Consider the following 22,709-nt stretch of genomic DNA (forward strand, 5'->3'; position numbering starts at 1 on the left):
TTTTATATTAAAGGAAAAAATGGAAAAATTTACGCTTCCGGCAGGACTTGAACCCGCATCCTCCACAATCCGTATGTTGCTCTTAACCAATTGAGCTACGGAAGCCTATCGCTCGCAGACGTATCTGCTTGTTAAAAAATTGATCTACACTGTCATCAAAATTAAGTAAAGGACCTAGTAGGCTAAACTTTTTTTTTATTAAGCAGATAGAGCAGGTACGTCTAAAACAAATTTATATCTTTTTTTTTTGCTCTGGCCCTAGGCTCTGAATTTCCTTTGATATAAAAAAATACTATTAGGCAAACAAACCTTGCATAAAAATTAGTAAAAAATGACATGCTGCTCTATACGGCAATTACGGCATTCACAAACAAGTGGCTCTGTGAGCTGGCATTTTGAAAAAAAAAATATCTGTAAAAAAATCCATATAATTATAAGCAGTACAGTACGTCATAACTCATGATTTCATAGAAGTTTGACGTTAAAAAAACACTTAAGTACTGCGTGTGCTATCAAAATCGTTGCAGGCTTGTCTTGGTCTGACTCTATTATACTATCGTAGGCAACTGGACTATACAGGGTGACTCACATTAGACCGGGCCGTGTCCGGGCCGGAGCTTCCGGCGCATCGTTTTCTATGGAAAGCATCACGTGATCGCCTGTCATGTCATAGAAAAGTAAGCGCCGGAAGCTCCGGCCCGGACACGGCCCGGTCTAACGTGAGTCATCCTACGCCTGCTTCCTACATCGACAGTTAGCCTGTGTAACTACTGGAGTAACTGGCAAAGCCGGGATTCACTTGTCTATTACGGGATAATCGATAGAGTGTTAAAAGGCAGTTCATATGAATTTATAATGAACATTCAACAAAATTACATCGCCGGTAAAAAAGGATCGTTTTTGCGCCGGCGCAACGTCTCGTGTAATCTTGTGTAGTCTACCTGTCTTTTTTATTTTTATTCTTTTTATGGTAGGTATTTGGGGACTTCCAATAGGTAGGTATTTATGTGAAGAGCAGAAAAGTACTCAAGGGGTCACACAAGATGTAGAGCAAGTCAAAGAAGTTACCTATTCTAATCTAATCTGAGTGGGTAGGTAATATTTCTTACGAAACACATTATTCCTTTGAAACAGTTCGGAAAATTGAAATAATCTACAATATATTTTAATTTGGCACTTGTTACATACTATCATTTATGATTAAAATAACACTAATGTAAGTAAGTAAGCATTTCCAAACGTGACCTAGAATGAATTTGGCAATATAAACTCTCGTACAGGAATAGCGATGTGCCAACTGATAAATAAAATTAACCCAGAAACTTTGATTTCGTCTCAATTATTTGTAATGTCACTTGCACATGCTGCAATAAGGTTACTAGTTATAAATTATGCGGCTTACAAAATAAGCTTTTTGCGGACTAAGTAAGTAACTAGGTACCCATCTACCGAAAGTGTAGGTACAGTCACCTGCAATAATATGTTACTCTTCGAAGGCCGCAAAAATATCTGACACGATCTTATTTGTAGAGCCATAAGAGCGTGTCACATATTTTTGCTGCCTTCGAAGTGTAACATATTATTGCAGGTGACTGTACAAACCTGCCTACTGACATTTTGTTGCTAACCCACGCTATTATGGCCCTTTAGGTTACTTAAATAATATTTTTAACAAATATTCTTGGTACTTTAAGAAATTTTCTTACGTTATTTACAAACACGTAAAAATTGCTGTCATTATGGCGACGTGAATATTTTTGTTCCATTTCGCACTTCCATATGTATAAGTTTATTGTCACGTATCATTACAAAACATATGAGGATTTTAATCAATGGATCTATCAATTTTGATGATGATCGAATCGACCGAATGATGAATTTAATTATGATGAATAAATTGTCAGTGTTATCCGACATACTTACTTTATTACATTAAAAATACATAAAACCCCCTACGCTACGCCAAAAAATACACCATTTTGGAAAAGAGCTGATACTCTTCAAACCGCTAGATCAATTTCTATCAAACATAGATAGCTAATAACCACCGCAAAGAAACTCACTTTCCGGTAAAAAATACCCATAAAAAACCGCATCGAAATTGGTCGATCCGTTGGCAAGCTACGATAGCACAGACAGACAGACCTTGGCATCAAATATACAACACCCTTCTTTTTGCGTCGGGGGATATTAAATTACTAAATTTAAGTCATATTCTAAAAACTGCTTAAAATATAAGAGACGCGGTGGAATGCCACGGTCATGCATTATAGTGTAACCAGACGCTTAAAGATGGCAACATCAATCGAAATAGCATCTTCACGTTTTCATCGATTTTGTAGTTTGGTTGGGTTTCGGTTACGCAACCGTTACTCCACCGTGACCAACTCTGAGGTTACCGGTGACGGTGACAACAGAATAACGTTATCTAATAAAATCATAACCAAATAAATCGTATTGTTTAGACCGGAGCACACAAAATTTAAGGATAGGTATCTGTTTTTAGAACTTACCTATTAAATTAATAATTAAGTTACACATTTATTTGGCTCAAACACATTTTATAATAAAGGTCACTTTTGTGGACAATACACTGGACCACTGGTACAAATATATCCAGTTTTTCTTAATTAGCTTTAGATTTTCTTAACTTGGCGATGTCTACATCTACAGGAAAGATGTAAACCCATTTAGTATGATTCATAGATATACTCGTATTTAGTTAATTAATTCACTATTCTATATTTAGTTAATAAGTTATTTATATCTTATTTATGTCTTTTTCAATGAAATAAACGAGCGACAAATTGACAGCTCACATAACACAACATACCTCTGTCTATAGAAAGAAAGAAATACTTTATTTGGTGTAAAACATAAAACTTAACCTATAATACATCTTATTCTAATATATTCTAACACCAAAATGGATGCCACTCAGCATATGCCGATGACTAAGATACTTCGTCATGGCGCTGGTTTTCAGGGCAACCAGGAAAAACACAAAAAAAATAAAATTAAAACAAATAAAACAGAATAAAACCAAGCTAACATGTGGGAAAGTGAGTTTAAACTATTAATAGACAAAAACAGTACCTATATAAGTAATATGTGCTTTAAACAATTAAAGAGTAGGTGAATAACATACTTGTTTGTAAACTTGAAACAATTAAACTTAAAGAAATTATAATAATAGCATCTGGCACCGTACGTCAGCTCATGTGTTGGAAGTTTGAAGATCAATTAATAGTTATTTGTACAACAAGAGATCAAAGTTTGATATTTCTTCGAGTGCTTATTTTGAGTCCCGTGCAAGCGAAAGATTCTATAATAGATTCACGAGCGTAGCGAGTGAATCTAATTTAGAATCTTGAGCGTAGTAAGGGATTCAAAAGCGCACGAGATGTAAATAACTTTGATCTCGTGTAGTACACAAAATTTTTCACCCTAAGCAGTGAGAACATACCTAGAGGGACAGAGATAATAGAACCCACATATCGAACTTGTTGAAATGACATTTGACTATAAAGGTCACTTGAATGTCATTTTGTCTCACTCCGTGAGCAAAATGCGATTTTGCTCACTGAGTGAGACAAAATTACTCAGTGAGCAAAATCGCATTTTGCTCACTGTTTTTAAGAGGCAAAGTACCCTTGTTCGAGCTGCTGAGGTGAAAATACTTTTTAATCTTACTTTTAAAAGTTGCTGTCGAAGTACAATTTCTTATAGGTGGTGGCAGATTATTCCAACACTTCGTGGCGGCATATCGAAAGCTGCTACGAAAAGCAGACGTACTGTACTTTGGGCCAACAAGCCGTTGAGCGCCCCGCACTTCACGCGTAGAGAATTGTATCTTATTAAATAAATATGATGGTTTTTTTGTATGCATGATTCCAAAAATTAACAAAGAGAAGTGTAACGTTCGCCTGGCCGACATATTCAATAATTTATTTCGGTTTAGAAATGGAGTGATATGGGAGCGGCTTGGTACATAAAAGCAATATCGAGCGCAAGCATTTTGTATACGTTGTACCAATTTAGAAGTACGCGCCAGCAGGCAGCCACCGTAGACAGCATCAGCATAAGCCAACTTAGATAGAATGAGTGAATCACAGAGATTTATTCGCAAGTCAACACTAATAAAGTCACGAACTCGATATAACACTGTGAGCCTGTAAAAACAATTTCGGACTAGTTCCGTGACGTGCTCTTCAAAACGCAATATATCATCCATAATAAGGCCTAAGTTACGAGCGACGTAAACAGTAGTACAAACTATAGTACTAGCGGTTGACCAAAATCAACTGCAAATGGTGTTAAAGGTATGAAAATCGGCATGATTAATCTTTAGGCCATTTGAATTAATTTGACCCGTAGCACCAAAAAAAGAAAACAAACGGAAAGGAGTTATGACGTCATCTTTTTTTTGTATGGAAAATAAAAAAAAAATGTTCAGAAACCTATCGTGTGTGGTATTAAATGAAAGGGCATTTTGAGCCGGTTCTAAAAATATATCACATTATTATATTTCCGTCACTTGCATTCAATTAAAATAAAAATGATTTTCAAAACATACCAAGTTTGGGCTCCTCCAGATACGAAACCGTTGAATTAATTTTGTAAAATATCATCATATCATATCATATCATATTTATTTATTGCAACCATGGTATTTCTATAGATATTACAATGTCTGGGTAGTTCCACATGGATCCTGTGAGGGCATAGCAATATTACATGCTTAGGATCTAATCTTAAATCTATGTGTATAATATGAAAGTAAGTCAAGTTTTTATATGAAAGTCGAATTGAACCAGTTAATTGTCAGTATGTGTATTCAATACAAATAGGCAACGAATTAATTATTAAGTGATGTCAAGTTAATGAGTATAAAAATAATGAGAATGTAGATTTAATGCAGTAAAAGTGGATTTATATTTAAATGCAATATGTCAACAAATTGATTCAATTTAACCTAGTAAGGTTTGTAAGTATACAGATAATGTCCGAATTTAAAATTAGTGCACAAAATTAGTGGTGTTGCTAAAGAGACTGGTCAGTAAAAAAATCTTCTAAATTGTAGTAGCATTTGTCAATCAAATAAGTTTTAAGTCTAGTCAAAAAGGTTTTGTTACATTTTTCTGCTTTTATACTGTCATCTATTCTGTTGTACACTTTTATGGCCATGGCGTACGGGCTTGAGCTGTATAATTTTAATTTAGAGCCTGTTATTTTGCTGTTATTGCTACCAGGTTATTTTTAAATCGGGATTCATATCGTCGCGGCTGATCTTCGATACAGGTAAATAGGTTTGAGTTTTCTCTAACAAATTTACCCATCTCCAAGATATATATAGAGGTCAGCGTGAGAAATATACCTCAAGTAATACTCAATATCCTTATATCTAACCCCAAGAAATTAATTTCGAAAATATTTATAGTTTTAGTATATTTTTTTAAATTTTTATATTTACAAATTGTGATCTATCAATCTATCAATGAAACGGCCTCCTAGCCTAGTCGATAATAGTCACCCTGCCTATGAAGCAGGAGGTCGCAGGTTCGAATCCTGGTAAGGGCATTTATTTGTGTGTTCATCATCATCATCACACAAATAAATGCCCTTACCAGGGCTTGTATATATGTGTATATGGGCATTTTATTTATTTCAATTGAATGCAAGTGACGGAAATATAATAATGTGATATATTTTTAGAACCGGCTTAAAATGCCCTTTCATTTAATACCACACACGATAGGTTTCTGAACATTTTTTTTTATTTTCCATACAAAAAAAGATGACGTCATAACTCCTTTCCGTTTGTTTTTTTTTTTTAATGCTACGGGTCAAATTGATTCAAATGGCCTAAAGATTAATCGTGCCGATTTTCATACCTTTAACACCATTTGCAGCTGATTCCCGAATTTCAGGTTGTATTACCGCTATCGCTATCTAGAACACAATAGTAAACTTACTTAGGTAACTGTTGCAAAGTTGCTGGTTATGCCAAAACCTTCAACTAGGTACATATATATTATACACTGTGACGTATGTAGAATCAGTTTGATGATTATAGGTCGGTAATTAGGGAAGTGTTTATGTTGGTGAAACGGTAATTGTAGCTAATTGTTTAATAAGACTAGGTCGATAGGTGCATTTAGATTGCATGCCTATTTATCATGAAGTAAAATTGATCAAAAAAATTGTGTACCTACCTACTTAATTATCTAAGACAAAAAGAAGTTGCCATGGTCTAATAAAACATGGTCTTCTATTCCCAGAGTGACACGGGCCTACGTCACAATAACATTGCTACTTTATTTCAACATAACATATTGTTACATGGGTACATTATACCTATGGTTAATAAGTTAAAATATTTCTTTATAATTTTATAATTTTCATTTATATGTATTTTATCTTAAATCTTACAATAACACGTCATTAGGGCGAGCGAAGCGAGCCCTATCACTAATCGACGAACTATGCATTCTTGTGGTACACTTTACGGAAAAACTACTGCACTGTTAGGTTTGAAATTTAACATAGTAATTTAAATTCATGTCTAGATGTGTTATCAAACATAAAAATATCATTTTTTAACCTAAAAAAATAAAATAAACTAATAACACTTTGTATTACTACTAGCGCCATCTGTTGGCAAAATGATGAATTAACATTCGTGCTAATGTTAATTATTTCTTTCTCTAACAGATGGCGTTAGTAATAAATTAATAAATATTGGACATTCTTATACAAATTGACTACTTAAATTAAGAAGACTTGTGTTGTGGGTATTCAGAGTATTCAGACAATACGATACCTATGTGGTGTTTTCAAGTTCAATAATGTCGATGGCGCTTACGCCATTAACAACGATGAATACCAAAGTGGGTACAATTTTGGATTCAACCCACCTCGCTTCACTTGGTTTGATTCCCATTTTAGCAATTAAGTTTTTGTGAATACCTACTAGAACAATCAATCTTGCTGTATATTTACTGCGGAGGTCAATTTACTCGTAAGTTTTGTGACGCTGACGATGTGATGATCAGTCATGTTGTGTTAGCAAACTTAAATCGGGTATTTTCAGTTCGAGATACAGTTTTGGCGCCATTCATTTATTACGTAAGACGATTTTGGGGTGGAGGGGGGTCGAACATATCTTATTTTTTCTTACAAGGGGGTGGGAGGGGGTTTTCATAGTTCTTAAGTAAGATCACAAAGATGCGATATTTTTTTTAATTTCTATGGAATTATGATTTATAAAATAATACTTCCACACTCTATGCTATCAAACACGGTGCAGAGTTAGCTTAAACGAGCTCAAGTACCTTTGTACAGGCACAAATAAACATTCATAAAAATATTTTTTGAAAATAAATTATATTGGTGGCTGGGCGGGGTCAGCCTATTCTTATTATTTCTTACATAGGGGAGGGAGGGGGTCAAAAGCTGGCAAAAATTGTCTTACGTAATTAATGAATGGCGCCTTTAGTGTTACTATTGCTTGGAACTGCTAAAATTATAAATAAAGATAAGCATAATTAATACAAACTTCAGTGACTTAGGGCCGATACAGACGGACTACAACCCGACTGCAACTTGTATGGGAACTGCACGCCAATCGAAACGTCGGCGTGCAGTTCAGCAAAATGACCGAGTACCCTGGCAGTACCTAGTGGAACTCAGGTTTGGTGTAACAAAGGCACATTATGGTTTGGTCATCCGACTCATCTTGATGAGCACTTAGGAGAGTAGTACCCAAGATAGAGCCGATGCCGAACCCTGGCAGTATCTAGTGGAGCTCGGGTTTGATGCAACATACATAGACACACGCTGTTTTGTATATCCGACTCGTCATGATGATCACTGGGTAGATCAGTACTTTCAGTACCCAAGATAGCTGATGCTGAACCCTGACAGTGCCTAATGGAGCTCGGGTTTTATACAACATAGGCACACGCTGTTTTGGTCATGCAACTCGTCTTGATGAGAACTTAGTAGAAAGTAGTACCCAAGATAAGGTTTGATGCAACATAGACACACGCTATTTTGGACATCCGACTCGTCATGATGAGCACTTGGGAGAACAGTACCCAAGATAGAACTCATGCTGAACCCTGGCAGTACCTAGTGGAACTCAGGTTTGTTGCAACATAGGCACACGCTGTTTTGGCCATCCGACTCGTCTTGATGAGCACTTAGGAGATTAGTACCCAAGATAGAGCTGATGCTAAACCCTGGCTGTACCCAGTGGAACTCAGGTTTGATGCAACATAGGCACACGCTGTTTTGGTCATCTGACACGTCTTAATGAGAACTTGGAAGAGCAGTACCCAAGATAGAGCTGATGCTGGACCCTGGCTGTACCTAGTGGAACTGTGTGTGTTAGTTTATGTGCGAAGCAGCGTGATTACCGCCGGTAGGTGTCCAGACGGGATAGTTTTTCGATCAATTGTGTGGAGTGGACGCAAAAATAAATTCAAGAACATTGGCTCGCTGACCCAACATTATGTAGGAAAGCCAGTTGGGTTCCTTACAAAAAGTACTGGGCGACCGTGTAGGATGTAATGCACTTATGAAATTGTATATTACGTGTGGATGATATTGGCAATTTGATTTTGTCGTCTGGACACGTTTTTAAAGGACAAAGTAAAAGCTGTAACAGACAGGCGTACCGGACAGCAACCGGTTCGGTACGTTAAGGTAGAAAACCTCCGCGAGCCCTTACAAAGCTCTGCTTTTTGCTAGTTTTTAATTATTCGTTAGCAATATCTTCCGATTCACGAAAGAAATTTCAGACGTTCGGGTAATTCTGTTAACATTACTGGCAACACAGGATAGCGCTGTCACATTTGACAATTCGTATCTAGATAACTTCATGCCCTGACCGTCATCCTTGTCGAACGCGTGTTAATTGTTATTTCCTTCTCGCTCAGTGTCAGCAGTCGCAGTGTTTTCCAAACTTTTCACGTCGTAAGCTTGGTAATTAATGTGTAACTGTGAATTAGTTTTTCAAACGTTTGTCTTGTATAGATAAATAAAGTTTAATTTAATACATTAGATTTGTTTTATTTTACTATGTTTCTACATGAATAACTTAAAATTAATGCCGTTAAAATAATTTTCACCGTGGGTTAAAATTCTCCCACATTTTAAAGTTTGAGAACCTGTAAACAGCATGATGACGTAGGCCCGTGTCAGTTAGGTCATACGCGAATCTCGGAATAGAGTACCAGGCGGAGTATATTATTATACCATGGAAGTTGCTACCCAAATTTTTGTTGAAGTGAATGCGAATTTGGGGCCTTTCTACAGAGTAGGTAGGTTCAGTACAGATGCGCAAGTTGACAGTTTGTAAAAAGTTGGAAAATAACTCGGAAATTTCTCAAAAAATTATATGAATTTAAGGAAGCACGTATGAGAAGTTTTCGCAATCTTTCTATGTGGAAATTTCGCAATTTTGGAAACTTTTCGACACCACATCAGTAGGCACGGTGAATGTTTAATAAGATATGATAAAGCGTACATGGGCGTACTATTATACTTAGTTCTCAAAAGTCTTGCCGCAGATATCGAAAATCCAAACACTGTCTCTTATCATTCGAATACGCAAGAGCGACCGAGAATCAGATATGGAAAATTATATTTTTAGAATGTTCACGGTAGGCCCTTACGATAAATCTCGCCCTTTACGCATAAGCTCTCCCCTAACGACACTCCAGAGGTTCTACCGTGAAAACCGAAATTCGCATATTGCGGGGATCTTTCTGTTTTACTCCAATGAAGGCGTAATTAGAGTGACAGAGAAAGATGCCCGCAATTTGCGAACTTCGATTTTCCCCACATTTATTACGAATGAAGGGTAGCAGAGAACTTGACAATGACAAAATTACATTAAAAAAAAAAACAAACTAATAGTTCTTATCATATTGCAATACGTTCCACGGATGGTCAGTTAACCGTGTCCCCAAAGGATGCGTTTACACCAACGCTCCAGCGTAGCGACACACAAATCAAACAAACACATTTACAAAACACGGACTACCAGTCGGACCAAGATGGTAAATAATGACATGTGAGGTACAAACCCAGAATCCGGAAATTAGGGTTATATTTCCCCAAACTAAGGTACCGTAATGTGGACCGGACGCTTCACACTCCCTAAATTTCTTTGCACATGCAGGCAGGTTTCCTCACGGCTCACGATGTTTTTCTTCATCAAAAAGCAACAAGTCAAAGACCTGGTAACTTAATTTACAAATTTTGCAGTTTATTTTGCGTCGTCGCCAAACTGTCTGCGGTGTCATGGAAGTCATGGAACTTTATCTCAATAGGTTCTTTCCAGTGTATTTTTTAACTACTTCTCATTTTACATCACGCCAGATCTTGAGTCTCCATACCATACACTCACACATTTATAATTTTATCACATCTCGTTGGAAATTCGACATAAGTAACTATCCATTCAGCGGGGCAAAGCAGTTAGTGTCTTGGGGACAATACCCCGGGTCACATTAGGGCTTGTCGAAAGCTAATCATGATATTTATAATGTCTATAATCATTGTGTATTATTAATTTAATGGCAATATAACTGCCAACAATTTTAATATGTTGCTGGTATATTAAGTATAGCAACGGTTTGCACGCACATGCATATTGCAATGGACGAAATGGACCCAGTGCACTTTGTAAACTGATTTAAACTTTAATGCTCTACCTATTGCTTACCTAATGTTTCGCTAATTTTAATGATTATTGTGATGGCATCACATTTCTTTCTTAGCAATAGGTACCTAATTTATTAACCTACACACTATGTTTATGATATAACAATACTTCATGAGACTGGCCAATTTCTTAATATTTGTAAACTCATATATTTACAATTCTGCAAAAAATATGTAGAGCATCTATCTGTATAAATACATAATCATGTCTTACATTACACGTAAGAGCAGTTGTTAATGTACTATGCTGATGTAAGATATGAATATGAAAGTAAATATTAATTATCATTTAATTGTTATAAGTACGTATTTAATTTTGAAATTGTAGGTGATATTAAACATATGTATGTTAGAATAAATAAACTAAATGTAAATATACAGGATGGTTTTGTAAAGACTGACCATACTCTGACAGGTGAACATGTAGGTCCTAAGTTATTGAACAAGCCTTATTTTAGAAAGGTGTAAGTACTCCCGTGAAAATATAAAAAAATACTCTCATAATTTTCCACACTTTTACCAAATTATAAAAAAAAATCCAAACAATGATAAAACAAACTTCCAATGCACCACAAACTCAACACTTTTCAAATTAAAAAATTGGCCAGTGGTTAAAGCTAGCACACACCGGTGAGATCGCTGGCGCTGATCGCGGCGTCGGCGCGCGCACACGCGAGCAGGCACGCGAGCAGCGCGCACACGAGCACGGCGCGCGGCGGCATGGTGGCGACTGGCGAGGGTGGGAGCGCGAGTAACACTGGTGGTAAGAGAGTGCGACCTTGCGGAAGACACCCTGAGGTAATAAAGTTATATACTTGTGATCAAGTTATGATGCAAAGGTTCAGTTTTTTTTGCATCATGGGTGCACTGTTTGCACTGGCGAGGGTGGGAAGTACCTATAGTTTGTAGTGAGAGTGCCTCGCGGAAGTTACCCTGCCGTAATAAATGTAGTAAAGTCGTACTTCTTCTTCTTCCTCGCGTTGTCCCAGCTTTTGCCGCGGCTCATGGGAGCCTGGGGTCCGCTTGGCAACTAATCCCAAGGATTTACTTTGTTTGACTTTTTAAGGACTTAAATTTTTGGAAGGACTTTAATTTGTTTGACTTTTTATTTTTATTTGATGATGTATTATTAATTATTTTTAATTGGTGGCTATGATGTTGCTTTTGTAATATACTTTTGTATGCATGTGCCTAAATTTAACCCCTTACTGCATATAATAAAAAATATTTGTTGAAATTTGAACTTTAATAGCTGTCAATAGAGTTAAATATTTATCCGCCATATATGGCTTCATATGCGGTAAGGGGTTAAGATTTCAAACACAATGTAATATTGTTATTGAATAAATGATAATGATGATTGGCGTAGGCACTAGATTTTACGAAAGCGACTGCCATCTGACCTTCCAAACCAGAGAGTAAACTAGACATTATTGGGATTAGTCCGGTTTCTTCACGATGTTTTTCCTTCACCGAAAGGCGACTAGTAAACATCAAATGATATTTCGTACATAAGTTCTGAAAACTGAAAAACTCATTGGTACGAGCCGGGGTTCGAAACCGCGACCTCCGGATTATCGAACGCTCTTACCGCTAGGCGACCATCGCTTTCCGTTGCTCGCGGCCGTTCATTCCACAGTTTAGCTGAGCAAGGAAATAAGTCTTTCATGCCTAAGCATGTCTGTATACATTCCAAATATTCCAATTATATCTGGCAGATGGTGATTCGCTCTCTACAAAAGAGAACCCCACATAAAGCAACATCTAAGATGGCTCACGGGCTACAGTGCAGAGGGTAGATCATTTATTATGGTTGCTGTAATAAAATGGTTAATTAATGTTCTATAATAAATTATCGTTAATTTATTGTTATTATACCGGTAGTACTTACAGGTAAGTAGTCAACTTTAACACATGTAAGTGGAATCTGTGATACTAATCCATATTCCATACTAATATTATAAATGCGAAAGTAACTCTATCTATGTATGTCTGTTAACTCTTCAAGCTTTTACGGCTTATCCGATTTAGATGAAATTTGGTATGCACTGTATGGTTGGTGCCGCTGCAGATTTTGCCGCGGCCAAGAAACTAGCCAAGTGAAATCCTTTATAATTAAAGGATTTTCTACACAGCCCAGAACTTTGCACCCATATAGATCTCAATTCTTTTTTCGGCGAGTCAACAACGATACATATTCTTAATATTGAACTTGGCTCTCATTTCACATTTTGTTTTTGTTGGGATTTATTTTAAGATAAAGCGTGCTTAATCTGAACTTTGTCAACATTTAAACAACTTGAAGAATAATGTTTTTGAACTTGGCATGGATCTCAGTTGATTTACCGGCACGACAATCACTTGCGTAAAAGCAAACAAGTTTAAAAGACAGTCTGTTAATCTTCATACTAAGTCTTACAGAAATAAAAATGTGGATTTAAAACATTTGGAGATTTCAACGTGTCAATGAGACTATGAAATGAAATGAAATGAAAAAATCTTTATTATCAGGCAACTATTGGCTCATAGATAAATACTTTTAATATTAGCATACAGTCATATTATAGAATTTATCTTAAAAACTAAAAAAACATACAAGCAACTGACCTCCCTAGTCCATCAGCTGGTGACGCCCTTGGGTCCGAATGAACTCACTTTCATAGGTTTTTTACATAATTGATATTTATTGAACGAAGATTAACAGTCTTAATACGTATTTGTCTCTGGTTAAAGAGAACTTGGCCTACTTTTTTACATTTAAGTTCTTTTTGGCATTGCTCATACTCGTATTTTTCCTGTTTACTTATATAGTGATAGCGGTACAGCCTGAAATTCGGGAATCAGCTGCAAATGGTGTTAATGGTATGAAAATTTGGCACGATTAATCTTTAGGCCATTTGAATCAATTTGACCCGTAGCACCAAAAAAAAAACAAATGGAAAGGAGTTAAGACGTCATCTTTTTTTAGCAATTTTCCTCTAGCAATATTTAGTCTGATTCGATTCGCCCTGTGATCTAATACACCTCGGTCTACCCTACGTTAACGTATGATATTTTTTTTCATTATTGGCCGATTATTGCCATAGCTTAAGGCGAATTAAAACTATGTTTATTTGTTATCGTAAGTCTGTTTGTTAATAATGCTAATTTTATTTTCTTGGCCTACGAGTATTAGGCTATTACTTAAGAAGGTAAGAAACCCCTCCTCCTACTAGCGTGCCTAAATATTATGCTTTGGTGTCTTGTAATCTTGTTATCCGTGCAATGGCAGCTCGCCAAAAAGTGAAAAAAATCTTATTAGCGTGTGTAAAATACATTGACAAAGATTTTTTGCTGTGGATATTGTTGAAAACTTTAAGACGAAACAGTACGTCTACCATCAGTTTTGACACTGACATATACTCTCACGTTTACGTAACTTACTTTCTATGCATCTCGCTCGTACTCGCATATTAGTGCAAGCGAGATGTACAGAAAGTAAATTACGTACACGTGAGCGTTATGTCAATGTAAAAACTGGTGGTAGACGTACAGGAGCTGAGTTTTAAATATTTTAGGTAAATATACCCGTCTCGCTAACGGAAGCGGCACCTAAAAGTAGTGCGATAAGGACAAGGCGAAAAATCCTGCGTAAAAATCTCAAAAATCGAGGTTTCGTACTCCTCTGTTTCCTCCTCCAAAACTTAACCAATCGTAACGAAATTTGGAAATCTAAATGATTATGAAATTATCTGTGTCGGACCGTTTTGCTTTTTTGGCTAATTGATATCAGTTTTGAATGCCACGCCTCTCATTGCGGCATAGTCAATTAGGCCATTTTGGCCATTTTTTAAGGGCTTTAGCGCCTTAAAAAACAAAAATATCAAAAAAAGCAAAACGGTCCGACAAACATATTGACAATATTAATCTGTGTTGAAAAAATCATTGCTCTAGCTTCAAAAATAGGGTTTCTGGTTTCTCGACCTTTTTTATTTCTCGAGGCACGGGAATTCTCGACCAGGATTTCTCGAGTATCTCGAGAAATTTTAAAAAGTTTCAAAAAACGCCATGTTATTTTAATTTTTTTGCTTTATTACAAATCAGACTCATAGGAGTCGTAGGTAAGATCAATGATCAAACAAATGACAAATTTATAGCTACCAAAAACTGCACTTAATAATCAAAATTCAACAACAAAAAGACTAGGTATAGGGTATAGGTGCAGGCTTGCGCGCCGGCGATGTGATATTATGCTATAGTGTATTTCTTTAGGTATTTAACAAAATGTAAATAAACCACAATATGGTATTTTATAAGGCAAGAATATTCAAGTTTTTCTAAGTAATATGAATACGTACTCAACGTAACCTCGAAGCTGCTTATATACATTGTGCTATTTTGCTAATAGGAATATATCAGGATGATTTGATTTATCAATAGTAATTTAGTTTTGTAATATTTTGTTATTACATGGCCATATAATTCGTTTTTTAGTGTAAAAAGAAAATAAGCGATCTTGGCGTGTATTTTTAATGAAAAACACTTTTAAAAAATTAGTCACGACAAATATATAAGAATTGTAAATCATATACGATCATTTATATCATTTTGCTTTCATACGTCACAGTTACAAAATTTTTAAAGTGTTTTTCAACAAAAAGACACGTCAAAATTGTTGACCTTTTTTCTAATGCTAAAAAAACGCCTTATAGTAATAAACCTAATACGAGACAAATTATTTAGACATGTAAACTTTACATGACTTTACTACCTTTACATTGTAAAGGTAGTAGTTTAAAAGTAAAATGGATTAAAGCAGTTCTTTATTTGGTTGGTCAACTAATAAATGTGTAGGTACCTGGAAATGTAACAAAAAACATAGTTTACATTTATTTAACTGCTTAAAGAAATACACTATAGACACATCATGCAATTTACGCGTGTTTCTTGTTACTTATCACAAGAGATTTTTTTCTCGAGTTCTCGAGGCATTGAGAATTTTTTTCCCGTCTCGACGAAGGACAAATTTCTCGAGATTGCTCGCCTCGAGAATTCTCAAGCAGAAACCCTATTCAAAAACCACGGAGGAAAACGAGGAGTACGTTTGTATGGAGAAATGACCACTCCCGTTGGCTCTTAACATACTTTTGTATTTGTGTATAAAAGGAAAATATTTAGAAGACATTTTACGTCAGTTAGATGATTGTAGTTTCAATTTTAATGTTTAATGTTAATGACATTTTGTTGTACCTAAGTAAGAAAAATATGCGTAATTTTTTCGTCATCGTATTTTTGGGCCATCCTGTACAAAACAGCAGATTTCGTTCTCAATTTCAGGGTTGGTCCCATAGTAAAAGTTGTTCAGTATAACCAACATATTCACCTCTCACAGTATGGTAAGATATAATCAGTGCAGTTTTTATTAGATCTATCCTTTCACCGGATCTCTTTCTGCTATCTTGCTGCTATAAGAGGAATAGCGACACATATACTTTCCTATCCCTCACATCAGAAACTGTCATGAAAAAGGATGTAAATGATGTAATAATCCCTTTAGCGAAACCACCCTGTATTCTATTTGCACACAGCCATGAGCCCGATTCAGATTTAAAAATGTGTTATAAAACTGGTTTTGATACGACATTAAACACCGCTCACTCTGATTGGTGCATGCGACTGCGAAATGAATTAATGAAGTGTATGAGATGCGCGCCAATAACCTAGACAATCGTCAAAGTCGTTTTAAGACTAGTTCAAAGCCATATTCTGTTACTCAAAATTTAATTGATGGTTCCTGTTACGTTAATTTAAATGTAATTTTAATTTTTAGTTTTATTTTTGTTTCTTTTAACTGTTGTTTTGTTATTGTTACTTAGCAATAGTAAGGAAGAGCGGTGTCTCTTGACACAGGTATCTTGTATACTTAAAAAGAGACACCAACCACCGTTTTTATTATTTAAGTACCATAACAAATTGCTATATCTGATTCGGTTTCTCCAATAATAATATATGTTTCTGTGAAGACGGTGCATCACAGTATACCAACATCACAACAGTATGAACAGAGCGAGTGACCTAGATCAATAGACTCTCCGTTACGTAATCGACATAGTGCCCTCCTGGTGTCGAAACCCGCCCGACTAGAAATAACATAGAAACAAGCTAAATCTTTTAGCTTTATTAATAGCTATTTATATATATTTATGAGCGAACGTAATATTAAATAACGTAACGTTAAATTAAAACTGAGAGGCCATTAATGCAATATGTGACGTTCCACAGGTAAAAATGCCTTCTGACGGTCGGCGCTTACGCTATTATTAACGGCGCTCCAAATGCGACGGCGTCGTAAACACCAACCGTCATAAGGTACCTTTACCCGTGAAACGTCACATATACATACTTTATGTCTTTCCCATCACGGAAAAATGGTGTTCCGGACATTCGGGAGGCGTGCGCGGAGCCGAAGCCGACACGTAGACCCTTTTGACACTTGAAATGTAAGAAGTACACCGAGCAGATGCTGCCCTTGTACGTGTCATGGGACGCACGCAGAAGCAGCACGCGCAGGACTATTGTAAATAAAATTATTGATTATCTTAGTTAATTAGACATTAGAATACCTGTTTCTCTGAGATATGATCATAATTATCTAACTTAATTTATAGAGATGTAGGTACTCTTGAATTTAACGGCGTATTGTTTGATCAAGGAAGTAATTCCCTTTAAGTGGTAAATATATATAGTAAATTAGACTTGATAATGATTTTATGGTAACGACGAGAAAACTTCTTTTTTTATGAGTTATTGTCCGTAGTCATTGTTTTCTTCATTATTTAATTGATCATAATTGTGCTACTGAACTGATGTGCTGTAGGAAAGTTTTTAAAAGTGGGTAATTTCCACTTGGAATATTTTAAACAGACAGGAGGTAAACTAAAATCAAATATGTATATAAAATAGTTTATTAATTATTTTAATTGATATACAAAGGCAATAAAGAGCACCGGAGCAATAAGCCATGTACAGTGGTAATACGAAGCGAATTAGGACTCATTTACATTGACATTTTAAAGCACATTTTGGCAAATAATCTGAAATTCTGACTTATCGTTGCTTCATTTCAAACATAGACACAGAGAATCATACTGTCGTTGTCACGGTAGTACTAGCACCCAAAAGAAAGGAATGAGTATAGGTTTTTAGTTCTCATTTACTGACAAATTGGGTTTGCCTTACTTACTAAAGTTTCCAAACCTGCGAAATTTTGAATTTGGATAAATTTTGGAGACTTCTCATATCTTTATAGAGTAGAGGAATTAAAACTTTCCATTTCCAAAATGAAAGTTACTACCTTTGTTTTTTGTGAAATTTTCCTCAAATATCCGAGAACTTTTTCAGCTTTTAGGAAACTTTTCGCTTGCCGTAGTTTAGCTGGAATTCAACTGTCTAAAAACTGAAAGAAGGAGCTAGTACCAGGGCCTCATGAGTTACGAGAAGGTGTCATTGACCGGTCGGCTGCAGCGTATGAAGGTGGCGCCGCTGCTCGCGTATCTTGGCTACATACTTTTTGCCTTATGTATTTTTTATTTCCTCGCAAATATGATGAAAAACATTGTATCACGGGCAGTAAGCGGATTACAAACTCGAAATCATTAACTACGTAAAACTTAAAAGTGCTAAAAAATGCTAGTGATAATGATGCCTTTTTGTGAATCAACCCCGAACATAGACAAGTAAGTATGTAGTATGTCAATTTTATTTACATACTAAGTCCAGGTAATAAAATAACGATAATATTTGGTCCACCATCAAAATCAACCCTTACAAACTATACACAAAATGTGACGTTCCATGGGAAAAGGTACCTTATGGCGGCTGGCGCTTACGTCGCATAGCACCGCAATAGTATTGGAGCGGCGTTAATAATAACGTAAACGCCAACCGCCATAAGGTACTTTTACCCATGGGACGTCACAAATATACTTTTACATAATAATGAGTGATTTATTTATAACATTGACAATTGCTAAACAAACACTTGAATGACTCACAACGTTATGGCTCTCAAGTTAGGAACGATCATTAGTGTTTTTCCTTGCATTTATATTAGCCGGAACAATTTAACACTAGTTGTCACTTTCCGACACTACTTAAAACTTTCCAACACTAGTTGACACTTTTCTACATTAGGAATCAGTATTTCTTGACACTAGAAAACATTGTTATATTGTTAACACTAATCCAACTCTAAGCTCTGGTTTCCTAGGAAATCGGTGCCGTCATATAGGGGCCGTAATATACGGACGCAAAACGACGCTCGTCTTTACGGTGACCACATGTGTAAAGTTCCACGGCCGTATAACACAGCGTCGTCCACCAACGTCAAACGAAACGTGAGAAAAGGACGACCTCGATTTAGCTTTAATAATTTACTTGGTTGATGAACTATCATTCTATTTCTTCGTCCTCGCTGCTCCAATTGGAGTTGGAACTCATTTTGCACATCGGTCCGGGACAAAAAAAACCCCAATACCTATAATATAATTATAAAAATGTCTTCACCGCTATCAAATAAAACGTTCACGAACTATCGACACCGTGAAGACGGCCGTCATGCAAATGGCGGCACCGCTTTTTGACGTTACGGTGTCAATCACCGCCCTCTAGGAAACCGCGCCATTTTGTTTACATAGACAACGTTCTAGTGACGTCATTCACCGCTGTATTACGGCCGCTATATGACGGCACCGCTTTCCTAGGAAACCAGAGCTTAACCGATACCTACAATATTCTTTTCACATCACCTATTCAAAAAACGCCTTTTTCTTCCCTGCTAGGAGGGATCAAATGACCACTTTACTGTTCTAGGACACAATTTTTTTGCATGCTATTTTTTTCACTTCTCATGCTCAAAAAGTGCACCTTTATGTCGTGCGTAGACGACATAAAATCGCATTTTATGCTCTAGAGCATAAAAGTAAAATTTTCTTCTAAGACTAAGGTAATCGGTCTCAACAGCCAAACAGTTAAAACATATTGCACAATTTTACTGACCAATAAAATTGTGTAGATGACAAAACTTGTTATATTATTTTATTTTTGCTACAATTTATTAGAAATCCGTATTTTCTGTCATTAAATTGAGTAAATCACATAAAATAGGAGTCGATTATCGTCCAAAAATGCTCCGAAATGTTTGACTTGGCAGAAACCCAAGCGTCTGAAACTCTGATCACAAGTTGAAAATTAAAAAAAAATTAAAAAGTTAGTTGGCGGGAATTGGTTATGTATTATGTTCTTTCGCTTTACGACAATTTCGTGGTGTAAATTGCCGTGAAAAATATAATTTCCTCGCAATCGAAGTGAAAAGCAGAGTGTACAACAAGGGCATAAATGTCCATTTTTACCCTCGTCTACTATTTTGGTCTTCGCTTCGCTCAGACCAAAAAAATGCCTCTGGTAAGAATGGGTCACTTTATGCCCTTGTTGTACAATCTACTATTTGCTTAAATTATATTATGAAACATAATAATTTCCTTATAGGTGATGTGAAAAGCAGTACTTATGCAAAATTATTTCCACCTTGGGCGTTAACACTAGAATCCCTCACTACACCCAGTATTCAACGTACGCCCTCGCCGTAAATATGTAATTTGCTCCCTTGTGCCACAATCTATTCTAAACAGTCCTATATTTACGCCCAAATGGAATAATTTTCTATTGAGCAACTATCTATTTACAATGAACAATCACAATCATGTTAGTCAACATTAAATTTAAAATGGCGCGCCAAATAGTTTTCCTTTGCCCAGATCCAATAACAATTCAAATGAGAATTAATGCTTAAATTAAAAGGTAAACAAGAGAAAAGTAGACCTTAAAACGAAAATGGCCGATTTAAATTTTTTGGCAATTTATTTTCGTTAGATTTGGATAAAAGGCTGGTGTGATGGGAGGAGCTCCTCATTTTGGGTGGAATAAATACGAAATCACAACATGTCCCGAAAAATATCTAATACTTATGTAATTTTCCGTTGTGTTACGAATGTAGTCCCCATCAGATATATCGGAGCGGCAAAGGTGGTCAAAAATATCTGAACGTGCACTTAACGTCTCAACAATAGAGGGTTTGTTCAGATATTTGTAAACACCTTGGCCGCTCCGATATATCTGATGGCGACTGTGCACTGTTCCATACGTTTTCCTAACTCAGAGGAAGATTTTTAGGACATACTGTGAGATTGCACAGAATAGGGAACTATATATCCACCAAATTAGAAATCTGACGAAAAAATGGACAACAGAATAAAAATCGGCCCAAATAAGAGTTGTCTACTATCCTCTTAATGACTTTTAATACTATAAAATAATATCATTAGATGAACAAGCATTATATATAATATAATAGTTTTAAATAAACAACAATACACAATTGTTATTGTAATAGACTGAATCCTAAAGTGTATATTTATTATTTAACTTTAAAAAGCTAACTTTTAAATAGTTGTAAGCAACCTGGTTACTTCAATGTAACAATTGCTTAAAATCTTAAATTTCGTGTGACATAATTTATGTATGTATGTTCCCTGGAATATTTGGCATATAATTAATAATATAAATTAAGTACATGAAAAAAATTAATACATGAAGTGATAAAGCTTACAATTATTTTAATTCCTACATTTCACCATAGTGAGCGGATATAAAAGAGTTACTGTCAACGTCTTCGTAAAATGCAAGAACTATAGGTAAAAAACTTAGCTACAGCTCTACTTGCATGTAATTGACCGAGCATTAGCGAAGATCTCTGTTTGGGCTCGAGCAAAAATGCTTTCGTATGTCCGGATATTCTTCTCTAGGTACAGGTCGCAAATTTCAACCGATTCTCGTAAAAATTTGTGAGCAGGTTCGACGATTCAATATAATTTTTATGTCGATGCAGTTTTTGGTTTTTGTTCGAAATCGTGAAGCCATACATTTATTTAGTTTAAAGTTATGCTCGCGAGGTCTACAGCTCACATAGCCACTAGTTGTATACAGTTTACAAAAACACATTAAATAAATTACTTTACAATTAGGTTCTTAATACTTACAACTATGTAATTAATCTTCATCAAAATTAGAAGTCAGAATTGAAGATTAATGCAATGGCTTGGTACTAAACCTTAATAAAACCCACTTTCTCCACTTCTATCTCGGGGGTAGAGGCCCAAGAAACCTTGGAGTGTTTGTGGATGGTGTCCAAGTGGGTCAAGTGCAGAATACCACCTTCCTGGGTTTTGGGCTCGACAGAGGACTGCAGTGGGAATCGCAAAGTGTGTAACAAGCTAGCAAGTGCCTGCTTTGCCCTGCGACGTCTGGCGAGAGTGGTGCCCAGGAGGGTGGTGCGGTCTTGTTACTTTGCCACTGTACACTCACTCCTACAATACGGCGCAGAGCTGTGGTGCCGCGCTGCCGAATGGGAGCGTGTCTTTCGCATGCAAAAGAGAGCCGTCCGAGCGATTGTGCAAGTGAGTCAGAGTAACTCTGCGAGACCTCACTTTAAGGACCTTGGGATACTCACTCTGCCCTCCATTGTGATTTTCCAAGTAGCTACATACGTGCGATGTCACCTTGACGAGTACTCGAGTGGATCCGATATTCATGGACGAAACCTGCGAAACGCCCGAAAACTCGTGGGCGTGAAGCGTAGATTGGCAAAATCCGCAAAACTCACCCATGTAATGGGACCAGCCGTTTACAACCGTCTGCCACCACACGTCACAGATGCGCCGTCACTGACCAGCTTTAAATTTAGGCTTAAACGATGGCTTGTAGAGCACACTTTCTACAGTTTTGCAGACTTTATGAATTAAGTTATTACATATGTTACCGTAGGTACCTATATCTTTATTTGACATTTTATTTATTGTAATACTAATTTTAATTTTATTTTAATTTAAATTTATTTTGTACTATACCTACTTTGATGTAACATTGTAAAATGACATGTA

The 22,709-nt window shown here is 36.2% G+C and overlaps 1 protein-coding gene across 1 annotated transcript in view; it reads right to left on the minus strand.

Annotated features, from left to right (window-relative positions):
* The window catches only part of LOC134799929 (nose resistant to fluoxetine protein 6-like), a 64,167-nt gene extending 52,666 nt beyond the window's left edge, over positions 1 to 11,501 (minus strand). The window contains exon 1 of the mRNA XM_063772367.1: positions 11,363 to 11,501. Coding sequence (XP_063628437.1) covers positions 11,363 to 11,456 — 94 coding nt within the window. The 5' untranslated portion in view covers positions 11,457 to 11,501. The remainder of the gene's footprint in view (positions 1 to 11,362) is intronic.
* Positions 11,502 to 22,709: the final 11,208 nt, after the last annotated feature.

Source organism: Cydia splendana, chromosome 19 (genome assembly GCF_910591565.1).
Source record: "Cydia splendana chromosome 19, ilCydSple1.2, whole genome shotgun sequence".
NCBI lineage: Eukaryota > Metazoa > Arthropoda > Insecta > Lepidoptera > Tortricidae > Cydia > Cydia splendana.